At 42.8% G+C, this 27,084-nt stretch overlaps 1 protein-coding gene across 1 annotated transcript in view; it reads right to left on the minus strand.

The window, feature by feature from the left end:
• The window catches only part of LOC116061976 (cadherin-4-like), a 255,802-nt gene that overhangs the window by 14,838 nt on the left and 213,880 nt on the right, over nt 1-27,084 (minus strand). Inside the window, exons 7-12 of the mRNA XM_031316355.2 lie at nt 25,536-25,680; nt 20,677-20,849; nt 17,113-17,250; nt 11,916-12,101; nt 7,676-7,932; nt 2,679-2,821 (exon numbers count right to left, since the gene is read on the minus strand). Coding sequence (XP_031172215.1) covers nt 2,679-2,821; nt 7,676-7,932; nt 11,916-12,101; nt 17,113-17,250; nt 20,677-20,849; nt 25,536-25,680 — 1,042 coding nt within the window. The remainder of the gene's footprint in view (nt 1-2,678; nt 2,822-7,675; nt 7,933-11,915; nt 12,102-17,112; nt 17,251-20,676; nt 20,850-25,535; nt 25,681-27,084) is intronic.

Genomic DNA, 27,084 nt, shown 5'->3' on the forward strand with positions numbered 1-27,084 from the left:
GCCGCTTGTACCCTAGATCTTGTTCTTTCGGTCATGACCCAGCCTTCATGACCATAGGTGAGGGTAGGAACGAAAACTGACCGGTAGATTGAGAGCTTTGCCTTCTGGCTCAGCTCTCTTTTCGTCACAACGGTGCGATAAATTGAATGTAATACCGCACCCGCTGCGCCGATTCTCCGACCAATCTCCCACTCCATTGTCCCCTCACTCGCAAACAAGACCCCAAGGTACTTGAACTCCTTCACTTGGGGTAAGGACTCATTCCCTACCTGGAGAAGGCACTCCATCGGTTTCCTGCTGAGAACCATGGCCTCCGATTTAGAGGTGCTGATCCTCATCCCAGCCGCTTCACACTCGGCTGCGAACCGATCCAGTGAGTGTTGGAGGTTATAGGCCGATGATGCCATCAGGACCACATCATCCGCAAAAAGCAGCGATGAGATCCCCAGCTCATCAAACTGCAACCCCTCTCCACCCCGACTACGCCTCGATATCCTGTCCATAAATACTACAAACAGGATTGGTGACAAAGCGCAGCCCTGGCGGAGGCCAACCCTCACCTGAAACGAGTCCGACTTACTGCCGAGAACCTGGACACAGCTCTCGCTTTGGTCGTACAGAGATTGGATGGCCCTGAGAAGGGACCCCCTCACCCCATACTCCCGCAGCACCTCCCACAGTATCTCCCGGGGGACCCGGTCATACGACTTCTCCAGATCCACAAAGCACATGTAGACCGGTTGGGCATACTCCCAGGCTCCCTCCAGGATCCTTGCAAGAGTAAAGATCTGGTCCGTTGTTCCACAACCAGGACAGAATCCGCATTGTTCCTCTTCAACCTGAGGTTCGACTATCGACCGAACCCTCCTTTCCAGCACCTTGGAGTAGACTTTACTGGGGAGGCTGAGAAGTGTGATACCCCTGTAATTGGCACACACCCTCTGGTCCCCCTTTTTGAAAAGGGGAACCACCACCCCGGTCTGCCACTCCTTAGGCACCATCCCCGACTTCCACGCAATGTTGAAGAGGCGTGTCAACCAAGACAACCCCTCCACACCCAGAGCTTTAAGCATTTCTGGACGGATCTCATCAATCCCTGGGGCTTTGCCACTGTGGAGTTGTTTAACTACCTCAGCAACTTCCACCAGGGAAATTGACGACAATCCCCCATCATCCTCCAGCTCTGCCTCTACCATAGAGGGCGTATTAGTTGGATTTAGGAGTTCCTCAAAGTGCTCCTTCCACCGCCCTATTACCTCCTCAGTTGAGGTCAACAGCGTCCCATCCTTACTGTACACAGCTTGGATGGTTCCCCGCTTCCCCCTCCTGAGGTGGCGAACGGTTTTCCAGAAGCACCTTGGTGCCGACCGAAAGTCCTTCTCCATGTCTTCTCCGAACTTTTCCCACACCCGCTGCTTTGCCTCTTTCACGGCAGAGGCTGCAGCCCTTCGGGCCCTTCGGTACCTTGCAACTGCCTCCAGAGTCCTCTGGGATAACATATCCTGGAAAGACTCCTTCTTCAGTCGGACGGCTTCCCTGACCACCGGTGTCCACCACGGTGTTCGTGGGTTACCGCCCCTTGAGGCACCTAAGACCCTAAGACCACAGCTCCCCGCCGCAGCTTCAGCAATGGAAACTTTCGTTCAATGCCCCCAGCCTCCACAGGGATGCACGAAAAGCTCCGCCGGAGGTGTGAGTTGAAAGTCTGTCGGACAGGGGCCTCCTCCAGACATTCCCAATTCACCCGCACTACCCGTTTGGGTTTACCAGGTCTGTCCAGAGTCTTCCCCCACCCTCTGACCCAACTCACCACCAGATGGTGATCAGTTGACAGCTCTGCCCCTCTCTTCACCCGAGTGTCCAAAACATACGGCCTCAGATCAGATGAAACAATTATAATATCGATCATTGACCTTTGTCCTAGGGTGCTCTGGTACCAAGTACACTTATGAGCATCCCTATGTTCGAACATGGTGTTCGTTATAGACAATCCATGACTAGCACAGAAGTCCAACAACAAACAACCACTCTGGTTTAGATCAGGGAGGCCGTTCCTCCCAATCACGCCTCTCCATGTGTCTCCATCATTGCCCACGTGCGCGTTGAAGTCCCCCAGCAGAACTATGGAGTCCCCCACTGGAGCCCCATACAGGACTCCATTCAAGGTCTCCAAGAAGGCCGAATACTCCGAACTCTTGTTTGGTGCATACGCACAAACAACAGTCAGAGTTTTCCCCCCCACAACCCGCAGGCGTAGGGTTTACCCTCGTCCACCGGGGTAAACTGTGCGTAGAGGTAAGCCCCACCAGATCCAACTGGTAGCGCTCCACCTCCCGCACAAGTTCCGGCTCCTTCCCCCACAGAGAGGTGACGTTCCACGTCCCCAGAGCCAGCGTCTGCTGCCCGGGTCTGGTCCGTCGAGGCCCCTGACCTTCACTGCCACCCATGTGGCAGCGCACCCGACCCCAGCGGTTCCTCCCACATGGGTTAGTTAATTTAAAGCCCTGTACATAAATGATATATATATATATATATATATATATATATATATAAAAGCATGAGTGGGAATAAGGATATACATAGAAAGAATAAAAAATGGCACTTGGGAAGCAGCAACCTTGATCACTCTGATATTAAATAAAAAACGCTCACTGATAAACATTAAAAGAGGCTCTTACCATTGTCTGTTGCCAGGAATGTGGCTTCATATATATTGTTTTTGACATAGATAGACTCCCGGTCGAGCATTGCAGTGGTTACAATCTGACCATTGGTTCTGTTGATGGACAACCAGTCTGCAGGATCGTTCAGCTTTGAATACCTAAAGACACACAAGGACAAATCGATGGAGAAGTTAGCGCTAGCGTTTCCGTGTTTACAAGCAATTCAAAATGTTCTCTTGCGTCTGTGCATACAAAGATTGCCTGCACATACACACACTCACAAAATCACAAAAGCCTGACCTTGCACAGTTTAATTCTTCATTGACTTCTCCTCCAGAGCCTGCAGCCTACAGTCAATTTCACCTAATTTTTCACTCCTGTGTACAAGGCATTGAAGTCAATTACCTTCCTAGTTAAGCACTGCTGCAACTGCCTGTATGTTGCTATGCATATTCCATGAAGTGTTTGCTTATGCTGGGGAGGGCTGAACTGCCAGTCAGGGTTATACACATGCATGTTTTAGTGTAGTGCTTGTATGTTTGCAAATGTCATGGTGTGTGTATGGGGAAGCTGTGCATAGGGTGGAGACAGGATGATAGGATTTTGGTGTTGATCGTCAAACAGGAAAGTGGATCAGCAGGTGGTGACATCCCCTGGGATATAGGGCAGGGAACGAACAGGGGATCATCTCCAGGATTGAATCCCAATCTCACTCTGATCTAACTGTTCTTGTGTCTCGGGCATTTGTTGCTTCCAGCTCGTTCCACACTTTCAATTCTATCAGATCTCTCTCAGCCCAAGCCGCCTCACCTCATCTTGCTGTGCTTTTGTATTCATACATTTTCTTATCCCTGTCTGTATCTTCTCATCCTCGTCTCATTCCCTCTGTGATGCAGAGTTCATCAACTGTCACCTCCTCGCTTGGCTGCAATCTCGCTTGTGTGTGTGAAACAAGGTCTGTGGACATGTGACACCTTGGCCTCACACAACAAGGTTGATACATCAATTTGATTTAATTTACTGAATGTCAGTTTGAGCAATAAGGCCATGTTATATGACAAACACTTCTAGCTTTTAAATCCATTCAAAATGAAAATGGAATTGACCTTAACCTTGCTTTAATATTTATTCAATTGTAGTGTATTTATTGTCAGTCTACAGCCCACTTATTTATTTGCGTTCGGTTAAATACTGCAAGTACATTTCTATTTACATGGAGGAGAGGGAAAGCTTGGAGGGGTAGGTGGTGGTAAGAAGGGGTGGGGGCGGGGGGTTGTTGGACAGAGAGTATAATCTCTTTCCTGCAGTTAGGGAGGTGGGATTTTCCCAGCAGGCAGTGGGCATGATCCCAGGCGTAGCGCAGTGCGGGGAAGGGGATCACAGAGATGACATTCCCACACTCTAGACGGTTTCACACAGGCTAGCCAAGCCCACCGCCACTAACTGGCAGACTGTGAAATCACCACCAGTTCTACAGTGAGTCCATCACAGTGGGAGGGTGGGATAAAAGAGTGAGGAATATGATCAGTAATGGGTGGGAGGGGAAAAGAGACAGGGAGAGGTAACATTCAGAAGTAGCAGCATGGCTGTATGATCTGGTTTTAATATTCTCATTAGGACTAATTGATACTTACTGCTATTCTGTGTCTAACTGCATCTCTATTGGCTTTGCCATGCCAAACTGAGTCTCTCCATCTGGGCTGAGAGAACATTTCTTTTTTATTTTTGTCTTTCCAGTGGAGGGCAGAAAAACGAGGGCCATTTTTACTGAGCAGACAGAAATTAAAGGGTATTTAAACATGGAAAAAAACATGCTATAAATGTATTAAATGAATAGTGTGAAATTTTGGGAAATACGCTTTCTTTTCAACTGTTAGATAAAAAGATTGATAGCACATTCATCTATGTATGCTAAATATGAAGCTAGAGTCAGCAGATGATTAGCTTAGCATTAAGATGAGAGCATGGCTCTGTCCAAAGTTAAAATAAGATTCACTGATTAACACAACATACTGTATCTTGTGTGTCTTATCCGTTCACAAACAGCAGCCTGGAGTCCTGGAGTCTGCTAATGGCCTGGCAACCTCACAGTGACAAGTCACTGGTCTCGGCCAAGAAATAGCCTGGCACAAGTCCCCTAAAACCACAACATGCTGTCCTTGCACTTCGGTTTGTGTACAAAAAAATAATAACAAAAAACTACATATAATGTGTTCATTAGCTTTACAGGTGTCAGCTTTCTTTAATCTCTTGACAGACCCAGGCTAGCCGTTTCCCCTTGCTTCCATTCTTTATGCTAAGCTAATTATTTGCTGGCTCCAGCTTCATATTTAGCATACAGACATGAGAGTGGTATCTATTTACTCATCTAACTTTCAGCAAAAAAAATGCATAACTGCATTTCCCACTATTTCTTTAAATATGAGCAACACAAAATTAATTCCATTTACCTCCACTGTGTTGGAGTGGAAGCAAAAAAATCTTTGGTGATATCTCAAAACCTGGAAATAAAACCAAAATTATCTGCATGGCTATAACACTAGAAGACAAGTTTTTTTTTTGGTAATTTGGATTAACCTACCCTTTAAAATAAATAACAGAGACAAATGGGGGAAACGGAGAGTGTAGAATATAGTGTGTGAGAGCAAGAGTTTTTTTCCTCCATAATGGGCTATAAAATACCACAGAACCTATTCTTTCCTGTGTGGCTGCATGCTCTCTGATGATAAAAGCCTAAACAAAAAGGTTTGTTCACAAAGCAGAGTGCTCTGTCCACCACCACACTTTAATTAAGTCTCCTAAACAGCCCTCAGTGCAGATGTAATAAACTTTATATGAAGCAAATAAAGCCCTGAATGAACAGTCTTTACAGCCAAGCTAATTTCCGACACACTGAATAGGCAATCCACTGCATTATTAGCTCTATTCTTAAGGTAAACTCCAGAAAAGTTAAGGTCAGCATGCAGTTGGCTTTCAATCACTTTCACTTCACTTTTTCTGATAGCGCTCAGTAAACAATAGGGCTACTCTGGCCATTAGAATGATGATTGTAAAAACTGTGTTTTTTCTTTACAAATCCCAACTGTCAACAACATTATTGTGGACAATTGGCAGTCCCCATCTCTAACTTTTTAATGAAGTGCTCTGGCAGTTTTTGGTTTTCTTGGAAAGGTAAACAGTCCTTGTCTACTCTAGTGCTTACTCTGGATTTAAAAATAATCTGGCTTGAATGTTATATTTTGTGTGAAAGTAATTATATCTTCCTGTGGCTTATTTTAAATGCTTTCCCGAGCTCCTCTACCTGAAGGTTTCTCTCATATGGTTCAGTTGGTTGGTGTGTGAGTATAGCTGGATGTATGATTAGGCCTGGCAGGTCAGTGATCTTAGCAAGCAGCAGGGAGGGGTATGACATTTATTTTTCAAACCCCCGACCCTGAGGATGAAAAATACATGTCTCAAGCTTAGCCAAGGAGGTTTGGGTAATCATTTATGCCAGTGTCTCCAGTCCCATGTCTCGACCTTACTGGTCGGGTGTCTGACAGGTGATGCATGATGCCTCTGCTCCTGTTCACATTGCCTCCTCCCCAATCCCAACAGGACACTGTCAGTCTGTCCCTCCTTTGATAAGCACCTCTCAAATTCAAACCTTGACCTGGTGTCAGCTCACCATCCTCAGCTTCTTTCCGCCTCCCTCCACAATCCCTTAGGTCTTTTTTCACCTTACTTTCGACTTTTACGGCTCCCTCTAAATCTTCTCCTTGTCTCTCCACCATCCATTTACAAAGACATACAGCTCTTTGTCATATGCAAAGACATAAGCCATAAATTATGCATAACACAAACTGTGGTGTCATATCTTAATGTACCCCCCATGCAAAGATATGTCAGCGAACTACTGGATTGATGGGGTTTTGAGATATGCGAGAGAGAGAGAGAGAGAGAGAGAGAGAGAGAGAGAGAGAGAGAGAGAGAGAGCCCAGCTGGTGACTTTTGGAGTCTTCCTAAATTATAATGTTCACCCAATTTACTCTCATTTGCTGGGAAATTTGTTTAGATCTTTTCCTCAGAGAAAATGGGAAGGAAGGGGCTGTTGGAGTGTAAGGGGTTGGAAGGAGGTGGTATTAATGCCACTGCCGTGTTATTAACTCAATTGCTGCACTATACTGTGCCGGTTATAAATTACACCAGTACACTTACTGTAATCTATAAGGACATTCTTCATGTGTCCATGAGTGGAAACACACATAATCTAAAGATTTCTCTTTGCAATATCAATACATAGCAAAGTGTACTTAATAGATTACCTCTAAGTTTGAAAGGCCATAATGCAGTCACTGCTACTGTCAAGTTGACAGCAGGACTGACGAAAGGCCTTCTGGTCATTTAAAGGTTGGTTTACATTTAAAATCCAGGGAGGCTTAGCGCAGAGAAAGAACACTGCAGGTGGACATAATGCTGTGTCAGGCATTTGGGCTCGAGCCAGCTGTTCTTTTTATTCTCTGCCCCTCCCTCCATCCTGTTCTCTTTCTCTCTCGCTGCTTGTGCGTGTGCACCTGCATGTATGTGCTCATGAAATCTACAGAATGCACATGCAATGTCTTCTGATTACCCCAGAGGCTGTTGCTCCCTATTAACCTTACCCTCCTTACTAAGAGTTCTCCAGTGTCTCATAAACTTCGCACAGTAAGACTTTGAGAGATAGGTGATGCCAAAATATAGTCCCCTTATTGAACTTTGACCCCTAACTACTGACATGGAACCTATCCAAGATTCTTTTAAGCATGCTGTAAGTGCATATGGAGGGATTTCTGCCAGGCTTTTACTTACAATGCAGCTAGCCAGACTTCAATTAAGCATTACTTTCCTGGGTCTAGAGACTTTTCATATGTAATAGAACTTAAGTATTACGATCTAAATGATTTTGCACCAGAATAAATTTAAACTAATTGCATGCTATTAAAATGTTAGAATTAGCCCATTCTGTAGTCAGATTTATTGTGGTAACTCAATACCTGATTGTCTGCTGCATCTGTAGTCGGTCGGGATCGGAGGCTGAGAAGGTGGTCAGGCTGGTGCCAGCAGGGACGCCCTCCTCAAAGCGGATGTGTTTTGGGTTCGTGGGGAAGTAAGGGGGTTCGTTGACATCCTGGACAGATATGGTGACCCCAGCTGTGGACTCGAGAGAGGACTGGATGCCACTGGCTAGGTGGGCCTGGTTGGACACCACCACCGTCAGCATGAAGGCACGATTCATCTCAAAGTCTACTGGCTGAAGTAAGGAAGGAAGATAATGACAGTGTGCGAGAAGAGAAAGTTTAACGGAATTCAAGCTGATTTTTTTTTGTAAACAGCCAATGCTGGATTTCAGTATTGGCTGGAAACAGCAATAATCCAAACAAGTTCATTTAGCCTACTACTTAAATTTATAAGTGATTTTTTCTCATACAATAGGCTTAAAGTTTTTTGATATATACCTTGACAGTTTCGACTGCTGACTCTGCAGTCATCTTCAGAAGCGTCATGTGATGTTGCTGTGACGTCTACTGTGGGGGATCGTTGGACGGCGGGGAGGCACAGCATCATTCCATCACACAGGTGGAATGACACAAACTAAATATATCACACCCACAGTAGATGTCACAGCAACATCACATGATGCTTCTGAAAATGACTGCAGAGTCAGCAGTCGAAACTGTCAAGGTATGACAAAAAACTTTAAGCCTGTCGTATAAGAAAAAAATCACTTATAAATGGAAACAGCAATGTTTCACCAATAACCTTTATATTTTAACACTACAGAAATCTGGACACATAGAAATCTAGACGCACCCTAGCGGCAGCAAATGTAATTTGCAGCCAGGGTCAGTCTAGCAACTCTCCGTTGGCTTGCGAGCTGGAAAAACCAAACTCTGGTCAGGCCATTCACATCGTGTATAGAGTTAGTGGGCGGGCTTAACATAAGGACGGCAGAGTTGCGACGGTTCCGCGTGAATTCCCTGCTACTTAAAAACAAAGAAGATGGCTGCTGCTGCTGGTGAACAGCGGTCTTTCGAATCGCCTTTGGCCGCAACTCTGGAAGACTTGGAGTTAAGCACTGAAGTCATTCTTAAAAAAGGAAGATGTGTTCGGAGTTTTGCCGACCGGATATGGCAAAAGTTTAATCTATCAACTAGCATTGCTCTGGTTGGCTATGAGTGCAGAGGGAATTTGAAAGACAACCGTTTATCCCGCCCCTCGGATTGAGCCCTGCCATGGTGAGTTCTCAGACCCAACATCTTGATGTGGGTCTGGCTTGTCAGTCTAGTACATTTGTGCTTCTTTGTTAGAATTTCACTTGGTCAGTTTCACATATTTTGTTACAAGATTCTCCAAATGGAAAAAATCTGCATATACTGTAATTATACAGCGAATAGACACAATAACATGAACACCTTTTAATACAATCCAGTACAACCCCATCTCCTATTGAAGCCTCACAAAATATCACAGAATGAAAAACCACGTCTGTGACAGTCTGAACAGAAATTGGACATTTAAACTTTATATCTTTAAATGGTATTTATTGCAGAGTTATCATTGTTCTGGACTTTATTTATCATGCCCTCCTGTGTATATATAATTTTATCTTACTTTTTCAGTGGGAAAATAGATTCATCTTTATGTCAAAATAAATATTCTTTACTTGAAGCTACATTCTTAATTATTAATTTACAGGTAAAAAATAGAGCCTTTTCTCATCTTACAGTCAGTGATTATTATTAGTATTATTAGTAGTATTATCATTACTTTTTATGAGCAAACCATGTCAAGTATTGAAGCATATATTACGCTGAATATAATGTGAAAACTCCTGTCAACATTTCTCTTTTGTGGCTGGGGAATATGCGTTGAACCTTGTTGATGATAAAGGACATAATAAATGAACAGATGCCGTGTCTAGTGTTCCCCTGATGAATTGGACCCATATTGTCTCTAAACACACACACACACACACACTGAGAAGAAGCAGCAGGGCTTAGACTATTCATAGGATACTGTCATGGCTCTGCCTTTTAAGTGTGTGTGTGTGTGTGTGTGTGTGTGTGTGTGTGTACTCTACAGGGTTTTTTACCAGCTGAGCCAAAACCAGAGTGACAGTTCCGTGCTCTCCTAATGAAGACTACACGATCAGGTTCAAATGACAACAACAACAAGCAGGGAAATAAAAAAAGAGAACAAATACAGTGTTGGTAGGTCCTGCTGGCACATTTCTAAATAGGCGGGTGATGATTACTGCCGAAGGCTAGTGTCTGTGGTGTTTGATGGTGATGTTAATGATTTTGAGCACATCTGTATGTTGCATTGGCGGAGTGTTATCAGTGGACAGTGTGGCAGCACAGCTCTGCTGATATAAAAAAAATAATTCTTAATCAGGCAGCATGGTTGACAAGGGCACTAGAGTGTGTGTTTGTGTGTGTGTTAGTTGGTGTTACAGTTTGTATGTGTTTGCAGTATGCACGTAGATACAAGTAAATACAAGCACATAAGTGTGTATTGGTGTCTGAGCCCATTGGTGCACTGGGAACCCATTTACAGGCAAACCACGCTCAAGGCTCTTTGATCAACAGCCAGTGGTATTCAGAGCACAGGGGGGTCGAGAGTATAGCTGTAGGCTAGCTAAAACACGCATACACACTTAGACACACACCCTGAGGGAAGCCAGAGGGGTGAGAGGTCAACAACACAGCTTCCATCTTTTGCCCATGAGCCATCACATCTTACATCTCCTCTGTATCGCTTCACTCGTTCCTCTCTTTCCCTCTTACTTAATTTGTACCGCCGGACTCTAACTTCCCACCCCCTCGTCTTCTCTGAGTCTGCACCTTCCACTCCTCGGAAATCTGTCCTCACCTCTCTTCCCTCCTCCTCTCCACTTCCCTTGTCATCTTTCCTGTTTATCATAAGCTGGGATTTACATATTGTAATGACTCATTCGAACCAAGTGGCTGTGTTTGTGTATTTTCATGCATGCTTGTTTGTTTACTGGCTCTACCGTGTGGCAAACTCCCCAGAGAGCAGCATAAATGTGTGACATGTTCTGGTTAAGAACTCAGCCCTTGTTTACAGAGGAGCCCAGGTCCCTTGTGAGAGATTGCCAAATAACTGGGTGTCACTGTGATCCAATGTGTCTATACTAGCAGCCGCAGATGCCTTGGTAAAAATAGGAACGCCAAGGTAGCGCCTTCTTATGGCTTCTTGACTTTACCTATATTGAGTCTGATGTGAACCATTCCGGCTCCCTTTTCTCAGAGCAAGCTAAAGCCCCTCTGTTTACTTGTTGAGACGGTCTGTTTCTCGTTTCTTCCCAGGGGGTGTCCTGTCTCTTATTTTATGATTTCCTGATAACCTCCCATGGGTCTCTATAAAAGCTCACGGCTACCCGCGTGGCTGCTGAATTTTACACCAGGGAGTGAGAGGAAGGGATTATAAAAGGCAGTCATCTAGAGATAATGAAGAGAAGCAAAATGCCAATGCTCATTGCTCAGGGTGCTGTGGGAATTACGGGGTGATGTTATTGCTATTTTCTAAACATTATTGTAGGATGTGAGATGTGATTTGGAGGAGTCAGATGCACGAGGAGAATACCTCTGGGTCCTCAGGGTCACACGAATAAATAAGTTATTTCTACATGCGACATGATAAGCACATTTATAGTGAGCCACTCATGGATGAACACAGAAATCCAAATGCTAAAGGGCATTCAACAAGACACACATCTACACACTTTACACACAGAATATAAGCTGAATATCATACTACAGAGTTTTATTCTGTTGTCTATTTCCTGTATTTTTTTCTGCAAATGGGTTAAAAACCTCTCGACAACCTCCATCTTAGAGGTTGAACAGAAACACACCCGGTTGTTACAAGACATAGTTTTGTTGCTGTAGTTTACCACAGCAGCTAGAACATTATGAGTGTATGAAAACCGTTGCCTTTGTAATTGAGAAATCAATACCTAATTTGCTACAGTGGCCAGCCAGTGTTTAAGTCTCTGTGTGAGTGTATGAGCTGTTTCTAAAGGCCGTAGAGGCCTCCAATCTCTCATTTGGACATAAGGGGGCATATGAAAGGCAAAAAACATGATTTACCATTTAACCCTGTAGTCTATTATTATTGCTTGTGCTTGAATCTAGAGGGGATCGGACAGTCAGCACAGAAAAGGAGATGACAGTTTTAAGATGACCATGTTCTGACAGGCTGTCGTCTTACCTTCACCACGGTGACCATGCCATCGTTGGTGACAGGGTCAGTGCGGATAGTGAAATGCCCAGATGGGTCTCCACTGATGATCCTGTAGATGGTGTTCCAGTTTGGCGAGTGAGGCTGGTCAGCATCTATCACCGTCAGATTAGCCACCACAAGATCCACTCGGTTCTCTGGGACCTCACCGGAAAACTGCAGAAAGTAAAATGTTACTTTGTGATCTGTTGCTTCAGTATATCTTTATTGGGACTGTAGCTGAGGTCTTTTGGGATCCATTGAGCCATTTAAATGTGGCAATGTCTACAAAAAAAGTGCCTATCTCTCATTTCCATTTTTGTCTTTATAGAGCCAGTCCTCCTTTCAGGTTTTAAGGTAGAGTATGTTTAATGATCTCACTTTTACCACAGCTGAGTAGTAAACAAGCAGTAAAGCAGTTTAAAGTTTCACACCAGCAAGCACATACACACAGGGGTGTTGTTCCAGTTCCAGTGCTTTTTCTGCATTCCCAGCACCCATCCTTAACAAGCAAAAATATTTTATTTATTTGAAAGCCAGAGTGACAAAGGAGAAAATAATGGATGAACAGAAAGAAGCCAGAAGCGGGGAGGGTTAAAACAGCTGTTTGAGTGTATATGACTGGCTTTTAGTTGTCCCCTTGCTGTACAAACACATGTGCATTGTCCTGATAAGCCTGATGAGGAGTGAGCCACTGTCTGTCATATGTCTGTTATGGTGGGGATTGATCAAAGCTGTACAGGCTCAGGGGATAAAGCCCACAAAGACGAACCAACAATAGCAACGACTGCACCGCTACGCTGTAAAACACAATTCGACCGCAACCCCACCTACACGGACAACCCATCAACTCGTAACCAATGACGTGGAGTCAGAAGGTGAGCATGTTGCTGTGTCTTCACCTCATCTGGAGGCAACAGGCATGTAGCATCATACGGTTACCGTGTCACCATGGGTAACAGGCGTGGAAGAGCCACTGAGCCGCTTATGTGAGTGTAGGATATCAAAGAGCAAAGCCCCAGACCAAACACTCAAACAGACCATAATACCCTGCCTGGCAACCCTCTCATCACCCAGCAAACAGCCGACAGCAGCGGGCAGATTAGGGGGCTGCGTCTGGAGAGCTGTTCAGAGACTCAATGACATTCTTAAGACAACAGACAAGTCTGGGTGGTCCTGATGCACTGCCTGCATTGGATAAGTAGGCAGGCTGTCGTACGTTTGTGTCAGACTAAGTGTGTGTATGTGTGTGCTTAAGCGGTTTATTACTGTGGTTTGGTTCAGGGACTCCCTGATGCCAATTCAATAAAATCAAACTTCAGAGATGGCTTTTGAGCTCCTAAGGGCCCTTGAGCATCTTCTTTCGCTGCAACAGCAGCAGCACAGTAACAAGTAAGGACAAGGGTTAACCAGACATGATGGAAGACTTTGATGGGTCCACCACAACTCTTATTATCAATACCCCAGTTTAAGATTTCTTCTCTCATTAGCTCTTTATAGGGTGGGTGGGGTTACTTGAAGCATCTAGAGCTTGAGTAATAAGTCTTGTTTATTTTTCCCATTGGAAGTCTTACATGGCATGGCAGTTTTTTTTTAGTTCGCTACACATAAAAGTATATCATCAGTACAATCACTTAGCTAATTAATTTTTAGACAGGTCACTGCAAGTAATGGCAAAACTTACAAGATGTGCAAATACCAACTTCAGGAGGCACAGGAAGTCAACTATGAGTCCTATAGAATTTAGCAGTAAATACCCTCCAATCACTGAAATTAAATCATCTGTGCTTTCAAAATGCAATGGTAAAGTGTTCAGAACATGCTTGAACTCTAACCTTTTGAATATTTGATCTGATTTAGATACTGTAGTATTAAATGCCGTTCAACATACAAAAATAAAGCAAATAAATAATTGTGGACTGCAGTGGATGTAAGCATTTAGGACAAAATAGCATTTCTCTGCTGAGTATTTAGGTTGCATTAAAGAGTTAAATGTTCAGTAGGTAACCCCTATAAAAAAAACATGTTGTCATATTTGCTCAAACTGTCACAATATCCTGACAGTACAACGTGAGAAAGATAATCTGTAGAAGGAAAAAAAAATGGCATTACTCTGCCTCCTCCTAGTGCTCCTTATGGCATTTGCAAGTTTCTACCGCACGTAAAGATACTGTAAACAACCAATCATGACTGGTCCTGAACTGCGATCAAACTGTCAAACTTGGCAGTGATTTCTAGTTTGACAATTTAAACAAAGTTAAGTAGCAGTCATGAACAGGGGCAGGGCTAAAAGGGGAGCAAGGGGTGAAATGTGATTTCCATTGGATCAGAGCACTGTCACTTGGCTGCCTGTTCTGCCAATCTTACTAGCCCTTGTCACATGACCAATTAATATTTCCATGATGACTATCCAAAATTCTGATACCATGGAAGTAGCACTGGAATGTTTGTTTTTTTAAAGGGAGACTGAGCCTAAAATGTGTAATGTATTCGGATATACAATTTTTTCAAAATGAAAACAAATGAAATTAATAATGAATGTTATTTGTTTTATTTAGCAGAATTACATTCTGTTGTTCTATCCTATCCAATATTTCCTATATTTCTAATCAGATTTTCAATGCTGTATTCTGATGAAATGCAAAATGAAATTTTTTCACAGATTATCTGTCTCATTCGCTACTGTCAGGATATAGCAACAGTTTTAGCAAATATGACAAAATGTTACCAACTGAACCTTTAACTTTCAAATGAGAATTTAAAGTGAATTTTTTTTTCTTCCTTCTGTGGTGTCTTTCAGCAGAGATTTTCTTTGATCAAGTTTTTCTTTCTAAGATACTGTATCTTGTCCCCAACTCCTGGACTAAAGGAAAGGAGGTGTAAACAATTTGATTGTGATTGGCACAGAGTGCAGTTGGCTTTCTCCCAGCACTTGACAAAACACCTCTTGCCAACACTCTCACCTTTCTGTCATTATTTTGGCAGTGAGAAAAGACTAAAGGAGGTAAAAAGAGGTGAGAGGAGAAGTGACAGGGAACTTCATCATAGGAACTTTGTGAGGATGGTAAAGGAAGTAGGCCATGGGTGTAGGTCTCTCTACACGTAACTACAGAACATCCTATTCCATGTGAGATACAGTTGTCGTTGCAGTACTGTATGCGGAAACAAAAAAGAGATAAATTACTTTTTTTAATTTTATCTCATCTATCTGCATCACAGAAATAATGGAAAGGATGTACGCAACATCGAAATAAGCACCCAAAGCCTTCACAACTGTACACATGCACCACCCTTTGCTGCCTTGAAAAATAGGGCAGCCTCTGATAGGCGTGATGAAATTTTAATAATCAACATTAAAGACAGATTCCCCAAACTTTATATCAAACTTTATATTTCTGGGACACGTTGAAAGATCTATGGAGTTTATTGCAAATACTAAATATTTGCATAATGGCCCGCATTCTCAACAAAATGGCTTTTATGTTATCCCACCACTAAAATGGTTGATTTATGAAGGTAGTGGGTAAAAGTGTTCTGCTCATCGTGGCTCCAAAACCTCCACTAAAGTTTATCATCAATACCCATGATAGTATTAACTTCCCTCTGTGGCGATGATGGAAATGCACTTAAACATGGTGGAATACAGTTAGAGAATATCAATTTATTACTGGCCACTATCATCAATATGCCGCCATAGAGAATCCTAAATCAGAGGAGGATGCCGAGTCAGGAAAGGCCTTTGATTTACAACGAGGCACGTCTATGCTTTATCACTGCCGCTGTAGAAAATAGCTCCTGTGACCAAATAATCCTTCATTTTTTTCTCCTCTCCCCATCATTCTCTCATCACCTTTTCCATTTTTTCGTCTTGGACTTTACATGGTGGTCCACTCATCAACTCCTCCTCCCTCTTTGTTCTCTTTTTGCTCACCATCTCCTTTGTGTGTATCTTTTTTCTTCCTTCTGCCCCCTCTCTATACATTTCCTGCTGTGTGTGATGTAGCAGCTCTCTGATGATCTCTACGGCTGACACATGCTTACCGCCAGCGCTAACTCATCATCATAAGGGTCTTAATACCCCCCAGGGCAAATGCTAATGCTAACTCTTTTGCTACCACCTCAAAGAGCTGAGTCTGTACTGTAGTGATGATACCGCCTCAGCCGCTTTGCCTGCAGTTGCAGAGCTAAGCACCTTATCTACCCAATAGGCCCGTGCTCTCATCACTGCTGATAGCAAAGTACACATACTGAATAATTCTGACACCTGAAGCCAAACTGACACCTCGAAACAATTTTCATCATAACATGCAACTGGAATGCAGTCACACCAACTCCACTTTTGACCATCTTTACCTCTAAACAAATACATGTCTCTTCCACATCAAATAAAACTGTGACTCTTTAATGACTTTAATTAAAAACCATCCAAATAATAGCTCAGAATTATTTTTCACTTTCCATCAGCCAGTGAGAAATATCGCTGCCACCTCAGCCGTTCCACCTGCATATCTAAACATTTAACAGCACTGAGAGAAACGACTAGAGTAAAGATTAAGTCAAGACAGAGTGGGATAAATTTAAGTAACTTATTCACTTATTATTACAGTAACTTAGTGATGATGTTGCTGAATTACGCTACATTGATACATTACATACAGCACATTACTTTGGACTTTTAATTTTTACCTCGCTCTCAATAATGTCCTTCTGTAATGTAATCATCATTTTAAATATCACTATTACGACAACAATCATTAACGATTTGCTGGCTTTAGTTTTCTAGCTGATGAAAGTCATATATAAAATAATATTGACTATTTTTTCCTTGTGTGTGTGTGTGTGTGTGTGTGTGTGTGTGTGTGTGTGTGTGCATCCTTTACAAAGTAAGTACCCTTTGCACTTCATAGCTGTCCTTCACTGTCCTTGTGTAAATCTCCCTTTGTAAGGACATAACAACGTTCAACGTCATTTCCTTCCTCCTTTCCTTATTCCATCCCTCCCTCCCTTTTCATTCTCTTTTCCATATCCTCCTCTTTCCCTCTCTTCTTTAATGTCTGTCACTGTCTAGCCTTTTCTATTTCTTTTACTCCAACATACTAATCATTTCCACCCTCTTCTTTGAACCCAGAAGCCTGTCCACCTCCAAATTGTTACCCTTTCCCCACCCCTCTTATTTGTAGCAACTCACAGTTCTGGATGTCAGCATGGGAGGGTTGTCGTTGATGTCGGTGACAGTGATTATGGCAGTGGCTGTGTTGGAAAGCCCAAAGTTCAGGTTGCCCTCCATGTCCGTGGCCTGCACAATGATTGTATACTGGGACACTTTCTGTAAAAAGTCAGAAAAAAACAGATTGTGCAGTTATTTATCTGCAAAAAGCTTTCTCTTCCTCCAGTCTACAGCAAAAGCCACGGAGTTGGCTCCCAGAGGAAAGAAAAAGCTGAGCTTGTGTTCTCTTCTATAGGAGCTGTCCATGGTCTTAGTTGAAACCTCCTCAGCAGAACGTTTCCAGACTTCACACTGTCTGAAGGCTGCACTGTGAAGCCTCCCCATGGGTATGTCATCAAAGATGTTATCCAGTGCCACCGATGGACATATGTGAAGACAATGATCCAAATGACAGAGATTAATAGACTATCTATGGAGCAATAACATGAGGGAATGATAAATTCCATTTAATCTTTTGAAATGACGAAGCTGAAATATGGTTCTCTCATTTGTTTTTGTTGTACTTCACTCCCTCTCTTTGCCAGCATCCTCTGTCTCTTCTTCTGTCCCACGGTGCAGTTAATGGGCTGCAGGAAGTATGGAGCCCGGGAGCCGAATGTCTGGGTAATGTGTCCCGTCAGTGAGATTCCCAATTACATTCCCAGTGTCTCTCTCACCTGCTAATTACCGAGTAAATATCCCAATTAGGCCAGGACTCCACATCAGGAGGATTAGACAGCTCCTCTCAGTTCCTCTCATCTTGATGCTAGATGAGATGCTGAACTCCAACCTTGTACACACACTCTCATTAACACCTGTACGTACACACAAAGACACACACACACACACACACACACACACACACACACACACACACACACACACACACACACACACACACACACACACACACCACGTCTCTTTCTCCATATACTGTTCAGAGGCAGTGCTTGCCTGGCTGTTCCATCAGCCAATGTACAGCGTGTACACAACACTCTCACTAATTAGACAAGGGAGTAATTATGTAGAGCTTCCCTGAACCTCTCAGCATTGCAACAACACTGCAGCATACCCAGCTTCCTCTAGAGGACTGAGGCCTGTTACTGTCAACAAAAAGTGACAGTTGAAAGTCCACTGCAGACCAGTGGAAACCTTTAAAAGAGAACCAGTGTGGGAGTTTATAAAGGAGAGGAAGAAAACATTTCAAAAGTGAAGAACAGAGGAGAGGATAAGAGACAGCGGGGGATGCAGCCAAGGCCCAAGGGAGGACTACCAAAAATAGATGCTTGTGTTGTTTTTTTGTAGCACCTAATATCTCCAACACGCCAGCCCAAGAAAGGAAGGGAGATGCAGAAACTTTCAAAGTTTCAAAGGGCCAAAGTGCTGACTAAAAGTGGACCATGGAAGCACCACAGTGTGCTGTGTAGCATCTTTCTGTGAAGTTTATGAACAATACAAAAGCTGCAATTTTTTTCCTGCAAGGTTTGAGACTTCTTATCTGCTTTATAACACAATGTAGAGAAATATATCCATGTACTTGTCTGTGCACATATGGTGTGTATGAGTGTATTATGCTCTTTTACATCTGTCTTTGTGTGGACCAATTTAAGATTTAGATCTTGAGAGTGAAGGCATTTTTGGAAAGTGAAGACATCTTAACTGGTCCTCACTTCTTCAAAGGGCTGTTTGATTGCTAAGACCTGGTCTTAAAGTTAGAATTAGCTTTAGGCTAAGATTAGCTTCCGGGTTGGGGTTAGGCATGTAGTCGTGATGGTTAGACAAGGTTAGAGAAGCAGATGTGTAACCACTCTTCCACTTTCTCCACCCCATTTACACAATGCAACGTAGACACGTTATCTGGATGCGTCATGTGACCGCGTACCTTTGCATTTACACCCAGTATTAAACAAAAAACATGCTCGTTATCTCGATTCTCCGCCTCATTGTGATCAGTTAATATCAAATTATATAGGCAGAGCTTGCGATTTATCAACATGGCGCGTCCCACTGGCCGCTGGTGATGGAGCTGCCACACAAGACGCTGGCCTGCCCAAGTTCACTTCGACATGTGGACAGGTAGAGGCCATCACATGTTCTCGAAGCCTAGGCCACATCTTCAAATTACTTGTTTTGTCTGAGCAACAGTCCAAAACCCAAAGATATTCCACGTATAATGATATACTGTAACAGAGAAAAGCAAATAATCCTCACATATTTGTCTGTTGATCAATGAATTAACTAATTGTTTTAAAAACTACTTACAGTACAATTTATTTCTCCTTATACAGATAACATAGCCTGATATAGATTGCATATTAAGGCCAAGTGTGAATAGGATCTTTATTTGGCTGGTGAAAGTGAAAGGGCAGTGCTTGCCCCTCCCTCAATATCCCCAGTGAGGTGCCTGGAGATGCTCAGTGGCCAACAGATCACATTGACGTTGTACTGGGCTTCTTCCAGGTGTGAATGTGTGTAACGCAGTGACGGTGAGCAGGGTGTTCCTGAAAAAGAGAGCTCTTAGTGTAGTATCACTTAGAGCCCTTGGGTAAATATAGGTTAGTAAAAGTTAAGTGCTTGGGATGAATTATGTCTGTATTGCTCTTCACAAGTATAGTTGTACAAACATGCTTGTGTGTATAGTGAGGGTATGAGTTTAGTCCTACATTAGACTGGCTGGATTAGCAGTAACAGAAGAAAACAGGGTAAAAATAAGCAGCAGTTCAGCTGAGACATTTTGACTCCATGTTCTACTCATACCTCTCTCCCACTCCCTTTGGCACCCTCATGCCTCATCCTGCTTCTCTGTCTCCATCATCCTATTTCATTGCCAAATTCACACTCACTTCCTCCCAACTTATTGTAATACCCCGTCTGCCCAGCTCTGTTTTTGTTCAATTGCTCCCTTCAGTGTTCTCCCCCCCCCTCAATTGCCTGTGTTTTATCGAGTGTAGATGTGATTATATGGGCTTTTGTGTTTGTCTGACAGGTGTCAAGGGCATTCTATCTCAGATATTTCCACTTTATATTTACCACACATACACACATACACACACACACACACACACACACAACACAACGTGAGCAGCCCACTGCAGCGTGATGTGTTGTTAATAGGTCTGTCACTGGTGACAGTTTGGGAGGATGATCTGTCTCGGAGATTTCTTTGCAGAGTTGTCACTGGCACATCCATGTTGCGAGAATAAACACATTTGGATCTTGTCACAACTTTATAGCTCCATAAACAAGGTGACCGCAGAAGAAGGCAATTTACTGTAAAAATGCAAGATCTGTGTGTGTGTGTGTGTGTGTGTGTGTGATGACAAATGGCCAAATAACATTTGAAAGTCGCATCTCAGAGTGTCATCACAGTAAATGCTGTTAGATAGAAACTGTGATCCATAAACAAAGATAAAGGTGTATCATCTTGCCAGCTATATTTCATTCAGACTGTGTGGATACTTCTCAATTGTTCACAGATTTGCATGATTTTATCTCTGTAAAACATTAAACGTGAATTGTGAATGCTTTGGGACAGAAAAGACCAACCTCTCGATCGAGACCAGGTGCCACAGTCACAATATCTCCAGTTTCACTGTTGATGGTGAACATGTTCGGGATGGGGGTGTGTGGCATCTGGGACAGGATTCGATAGCGCACCATTCCATTAGCTGTGGTGTTGTCGTCACCGTCGAACGCTGACACGTGCATCACATACGTTCCTGATGGAGTAAATAATATTTGTCAACATATACGTCCAAGCAGCCAAAAGCAAGCAAGACTAGGTGACTTTTGAAAAATGAAATAACACAATCCCCCTTTTAGAAAAGAAAAGTGGGGTGGCAGTAGCTCAGTCAGTAGGGAATTGGGTTGGGAACCAGAGGGTTGCAGGTTCAAGTCCCCATACTGACCAAAAGTATGGTGGTGGACTGGTAGCTGGAGAGGTGCCAGTTCACCTCCTGGGCACTGCCAAGGTGCTCTTGAGCAAGGCACCAAACCCCCAACTGCTCAGGGTGCCTTTCCATGGGCAGCCCCCTCACTCTGACATCTCTCCGTATAGGCGTGTGTGTAATTCAGACCAGTGTGTAATAACAACAGAGTGAAAACATTGTAATTTCGCCTTGTGGGATTAATAAGTTATACATTATATTATTAAAACACATCCTTACTCAATTCTGAGGGGTATCACTGCTGCAGTTGCTTATGGTGGCTAATGTTAGCTACCTGACCTAACATTAGATATTATTGTGTACCTCACCTTTACTCTTGTTACTGCTACAGTATGTTTCAACATGTCACAGATAAACATTGCAATCGTTTTATCACACAAAGGTAAAACAAGTAACTGAAGAGTGCCTCTTGTGGTGGTCACAGTGGCTGCAGTTCAGCAAAAGTTGCATGGTATCAGTTTAATTTTTATAAATATATAATTGTTCCCCCAAAATCATTGACTCACTTTGTAACATTGATCAAGTTGTGGTATTGCAGTGGTTCTCAAACTTTTTCGGTCATTCCCCACTTTGGACAAGGGGGAATTTTCAAGCCCCACCTGCCCCCATCGCCCCAACGCAATGCTAATGAAATACGCAACAAGCTTAAAATGTTCCAATTTATTTAAGTAACAAGTAGTATCAGTAGCCTATAGTAACATGTTGTATCTAAATACAAACTAACTATCTAGGCTACATCAAATAACAGCAAGTTCAAAAATAAAGAAAATAAAAGTGCAGCTGTGTCAAAATTTGTATCAAGTTCAAAAATAGAAAAGAAATAAATGTGCCACTTTGCAATCCGTTAAAAAAAGAAAAGAAGAGAAATCCGAATCTCTGCCCTGAGCTCAAAGACGCGCGACAGCACTTTTCCCCGGGAGAGCCACCTTGCTTCACTGTGAAACAGCACAGATGTGTGATCAGCTCCCATTTTCTCACAAAGTGCAGAGAACAGTCGCACTTTCAGGGGTCGGGTTTTGATAAAATTTACCACGCTCACAACTTCTGTCAAAACCTCATTTAGTTCAGGGCTGAGCTGCCTTGACGCGAGCGCTTCCCTGTGAATGACACAGTGCGTCCAGTGCGCATCTGGCGCAACCCTCTTTATTAGTGCCTGCAGCCCGTTTCCTGACCCTGCCATGGTCTGTGCGCCATCAGAGCAAAAGCCCACACAGTTTTCCCATTTAAGGCCGTGTTCTTTGAGGTAGGCTAACTGTCCATGATCTTAAACAGCTCATCAGCTGTGGCTCTATTTTTTTATGTAGGCCTATTTGCAAAACAGCAAATCCTCGCACAGTGACTCGCCATTCATAAAGCGGACGTACGAGATGAACAAGCTGTCAGTAGCTTCGTCCACTTGTAATGCAAAACGACTGTCTTTTAATTTTTCTATGAGTTGTTCCTCAAGATCACTTGAAATGTTGCATATATACGTCTCGCAACTGTGTCGTTGGACAGGAGGGCAGCTTTTAATTTTGCTGCGCTTGTCTCGTCAAGCATAACTGACACCATGTCTAGAGCAGCAGGGAGAATGAGCTGCTCTGCAATTGTGTTTGTGTGTTTTTTGCATTGTGCAATTCTGTATGCCACTCTATATGAAGCCATCTGTTCTTTACTGTTTACTGATGCAGCTTTTACCATGCCAGTCTCCTGTTGACGGTATTCTGCCAGTTTTCTTTGAAAGAAATCAAGTGGCTTATTGACGTGACTGGGGTGTGTGGTCTTGATAAAGGGGTGGGGGTGTGGAGGGGAATTTCTGTTACACTTGGTGTCGCCCCCGGGGGTGATCGGTCTAATAAGCGGCAACACACATCTCTAAGGACGGTTTGCTCTCACACGCGCTGCATTTATAGTCACACACACACACACACACACACACAGTCACTCTCTAATCTAGTGCGCGGTCTTGCTCCAGATTTCGGGAGATTGGATCTCATTTGCGGGTGTCAAGGAGCCGCTATCAATATGCGGGAGACTCCCGGAACTTCCGGGACAGTTGGGATGTCTGGATAAAAATATAAAGGCATAAAAAGGAAAATATCCTCCAGTTTGGCGCGCCCCACCTGTCACGTCTCTATTCCCCACCAGTGGGACGTGCCCCACACTTTGAGAACCGCTGTGCTATTGTGTCTTTTATTGGATAGTTTAGAGTGAAACAAAAAAAAAAAGCTAGAAAATGCTCTGTGCACAATACACTACTCTGCTTAATCAACCACCCTGCAAACAGATGTTGATGACAGAATCAGTAGAATAGAATACACTTTATTGTCCCTGAGATGAATTTGTCTTGTGCTACAAAGTGTTGCTTCACAACACAAACATGTAACAGAAAAAAACATTCTACAATCAACATAAAATCAACATAAAAACATAAACATAAGATCAACAAAGCATCTTAGGACATTAAAGGACACATATGACTGTACAGACAATACGACGTCTTAAATAGTAACAGTAATAACTAAAGTGCGAAGTGCAAAAAGTGTTGGTGTATTTATTGCACTTATGCTCTGTTGTGCTAAGATTTACATTGGTAATAATCACACTGAATGATTTTGTATTGGTAATAATCACACTGATATATGGCTAATAAACAACCTGGATGTTCCATAACGTTATGTTAATTGATCTTTACAGAATTATGTCCGCAGAGAAATGTTGCACACCTGTTCTGTAAATAATGAAGACTCCAACTACAAGCACTGATAAGTGCCGATATAATTGTGATCACATTTTATGGCCACATAACATATTTTTCATTTACTGGATACATTGAACAGGCTGCAAATACTGTATAATGTCTACTATTTCTTCTTAACTGACCAAAATGGAAGGCTCTTGTACGTCCTACAAGTAGATTTTGATGACAGGTATTGCTAATCGCATTGTTCTGATACTGATTACTATACACATAAAAATAAGATAATAAACTGTCCAGACGTTTGATAACCCTTGCTTACATTGATTAAATTGTTTAAAACCCGCTCTTTAAATAATAATCACTCCGACTACGAGCACAAGTTAGCAAAGACATACTATAGTATACGCAGACTCAGTTCTGTTGGAGAGAAGAAGCCACTATTCTTCAATGAATGCACCACTTGTTTGCTGCCTCCTCACACTCTGTTGTGATCACTGCCTGTCACCCAATCTCTCCATCTTTCTCTCTCCCTCTTGCTCTCCTTCTCTCGCAGCCGATTCTAATTGCCAGAGATAGTGATATCATGCCAGTGACAGCCCCTGTCCGAGGATAATTGTAACCGCAGCTCCCATTTCAAACTTCATTACATCTCAAAGCAACATTTGTCAATGACTCGGCCACAGGGAGCACTCTAAAGGCCTCTCAGCGAGATGAGGGGGGAAAAAGTCGGCAGGAACAGAGGGAGGGAGAGAGAAATAGAGGACACCATGTTTGGTTTTATTCCAAGTGGAGGGACTCTCAGTCCTCCACCCATTGCCTTTTTAGAGATAGAGGGATAGAGAGAAGGAGATGAAGAATCACAATGTGTCACACATTGCCGGGGTAATTTCATTAAGCTGCACTCTTAGGGGGTTTAATGTGGACCCTTTGTACGGGCGTCCTAAGTTGTGCCTGACAGGATTAGGTCCCCATAATGATGCTTTAATTTGCAAACTAATTCAAGTCTGTAATTGGCCTTCCATTGTAACCACTGGAGCTCTAAACTCTAAAACTCTCTTTTTTTATGATTATTGTTCAGCTGAATGTCATGCATGCCACAGAGACTTGTCTGCTGTGTGGGGCGAGGCTGAGGGGAAGGGAGAAAAAAAAAAAAAAAAGAAGAAATTCAGAAAGAAAAGGAAATGAGAACCTGGACACCTCTTGAGCTCACCTCTGGTGCAATAAACTTTGGCTCATCAGGCTCTCTCTCTCACACACACACACACACACACACACACACACACACACACACACACACACACACACACACACACACACACACACACACACACACACACACACACACACAGAGCTCATTGTCTTGATTCTTCCGCTCTGAGGTTAGACATAAAATGACCCACTGGTGCTACAGCGTGGTACATTTAATCCTCAATCTCCTCTCCAGCCTGAGCACCCTCTTTGGTTTATGGCCGCTGCTGCAGCTGGCTAAATGAAAAGCCACTGTAGGAGACAGCTTCTTCGTCGGTCTGCTAAATCAAGGGGAATGGAAAATTCTCTGTCGCATCAAAGATTCACTGGTGTGGTCATACTTTTAACGACACCAATCTCTCCTGATAAACTCATCGCTCTTCCTCCGCCCACTCATATCCAAACACTTCACCCCTCCAAATATTTCTTTAATCTTTTTAAATAAACACTTGTCTCCTGTAATTACTCCTGCTTCATACTTTACTTATTGTTTCGTCCATCCATCAATCTATCCATCCATGCTTCATTACCTGGTTTAGAGCCTTCATCCACAGAGCCATTGTAGACCTGGTTTTTGAACTCAGGTCTGTTGTCATTCATGTCGATGACAAAGATGTACAGATCGATGGGGTTCTCAACCTGGTTCCCATTCATGTCCACCGCATGGGCTCGCAGCTGGGAGACACAAAAACACAAGAAATTAGGTCAGATTATAACCATTATGGGAGCAGGAAGTAGTGAACTGATAAATAATGAACGATGAGTATGTGATGAGTGCTTGTATTGGTTTTATGAGGAAAATTATTCAGAGTAAACATTTGGTATTTGACAGATAAAAAAAAAGGCTGAGCTCCTGTCTTACTTTTCAAAATCCTATTTTTGTCTTTGCAACTTTTACAGTTGTAGTTTGTCAGGCATGACATGCAAACACTGCAGCAGAGAGGAAGAAATGCTTGTAGGAAAGAAAAAATCATGAACATTTTGATTAACAGGTAAAAGGTATGCAATTTTATTATTCTAATAAAAAGACACTGCAGTTCACAGACATCAGTGTCACAAGTATTGATTTCTGGTGACTAAAACTTTATTAAGTCTAGTTTGATGAATTTCATTTATATAGCGCCTTTTTACCTTACAACCTTTACAATCGTCCACCTTGTGGTTAAAGGACCACCCTTAAGTTAAGTTAAGTGAAAGTCTTTGCACACTTTATTTTAATTTGAATGTGTGGTTAGAGATATATTTGTATGTGTGTGGTTAGAGATGCAACTACTCAAACAGCATATTTTAATAATTGTTGGCATGTTTGAATACCACTTCTATAAATCACTCCCTCAGTGTATTCCCAACTGTCTCCACTCACAGGAATAGACAAAAGAAAAGAAGCAACACAAATAAAACACCAACAAACTGAAAGTTTTTTTTTGCTTCAAGGTGACTACTTTCACAGAACCTCTAAAGCCAAAAAAACACACCTTTCTGAATTTGTCATTCCACTCTGCTCATGAATACACAGGCTGATACAATCTGCATTATTGAATTATACAGTGTAACAGTTTCAAAAAGCTTTCCGAACCCTACACAACAGAATATGAGGTCAGAAGTGAAATTCTGGATATTTGTCTTGCAGAGAAATTGCCTTTTGCGATCATGTACTTTCTCCAGAATTCTTATCTCTTTTACACTTAGTCCTCAGAAGTCTTTTTTTTTATCTCAGTAAAAACCAAAACAAGAATCGTCTTATTTTATTGGTAGTTGGCTCTGTTGTAAAAGAAAGGTGTCTGTTTTAGGATCCCTGTGTTGGATCCCAGGCCAACATTCTGTCTGGTTTTGTTTGAAGGAGAGTTCTGAAATCTCTTCACTTCCCTCTAACCCCACAAACACAGTCAGCCGATCTTAAATTCAACTCAGCTGTGCTTAGATCAATTGAACAACAAGGATTTCTTACAAAAGTTGGACATGGAGTTATTATTGGAATCAATACATGCTGTAAAATGTGTCTTGACTGCTTTCTCTCTTTTGAAGTCTGGAGGAGAAAATAAAGAACTGAATGAATGAAAACGAGGGCAGAGAAAATAA

Source organism: Sander lucioperca, chromosome 12 (genome assembly GCF_008315115.2).
Source record: "Sander lucioperca isolate FBNREF2018 chromosome 12, SLUC_FBN_1.2, whole genome shotgun sequence".
In the NCBI taxonomy this organism is placed as follows: domain Eukaryota; kingdom Metazoa; phylum Chordata; class Actinopteri; order Perciformes; family Percidae; genus Sander; species Sander lucioperca.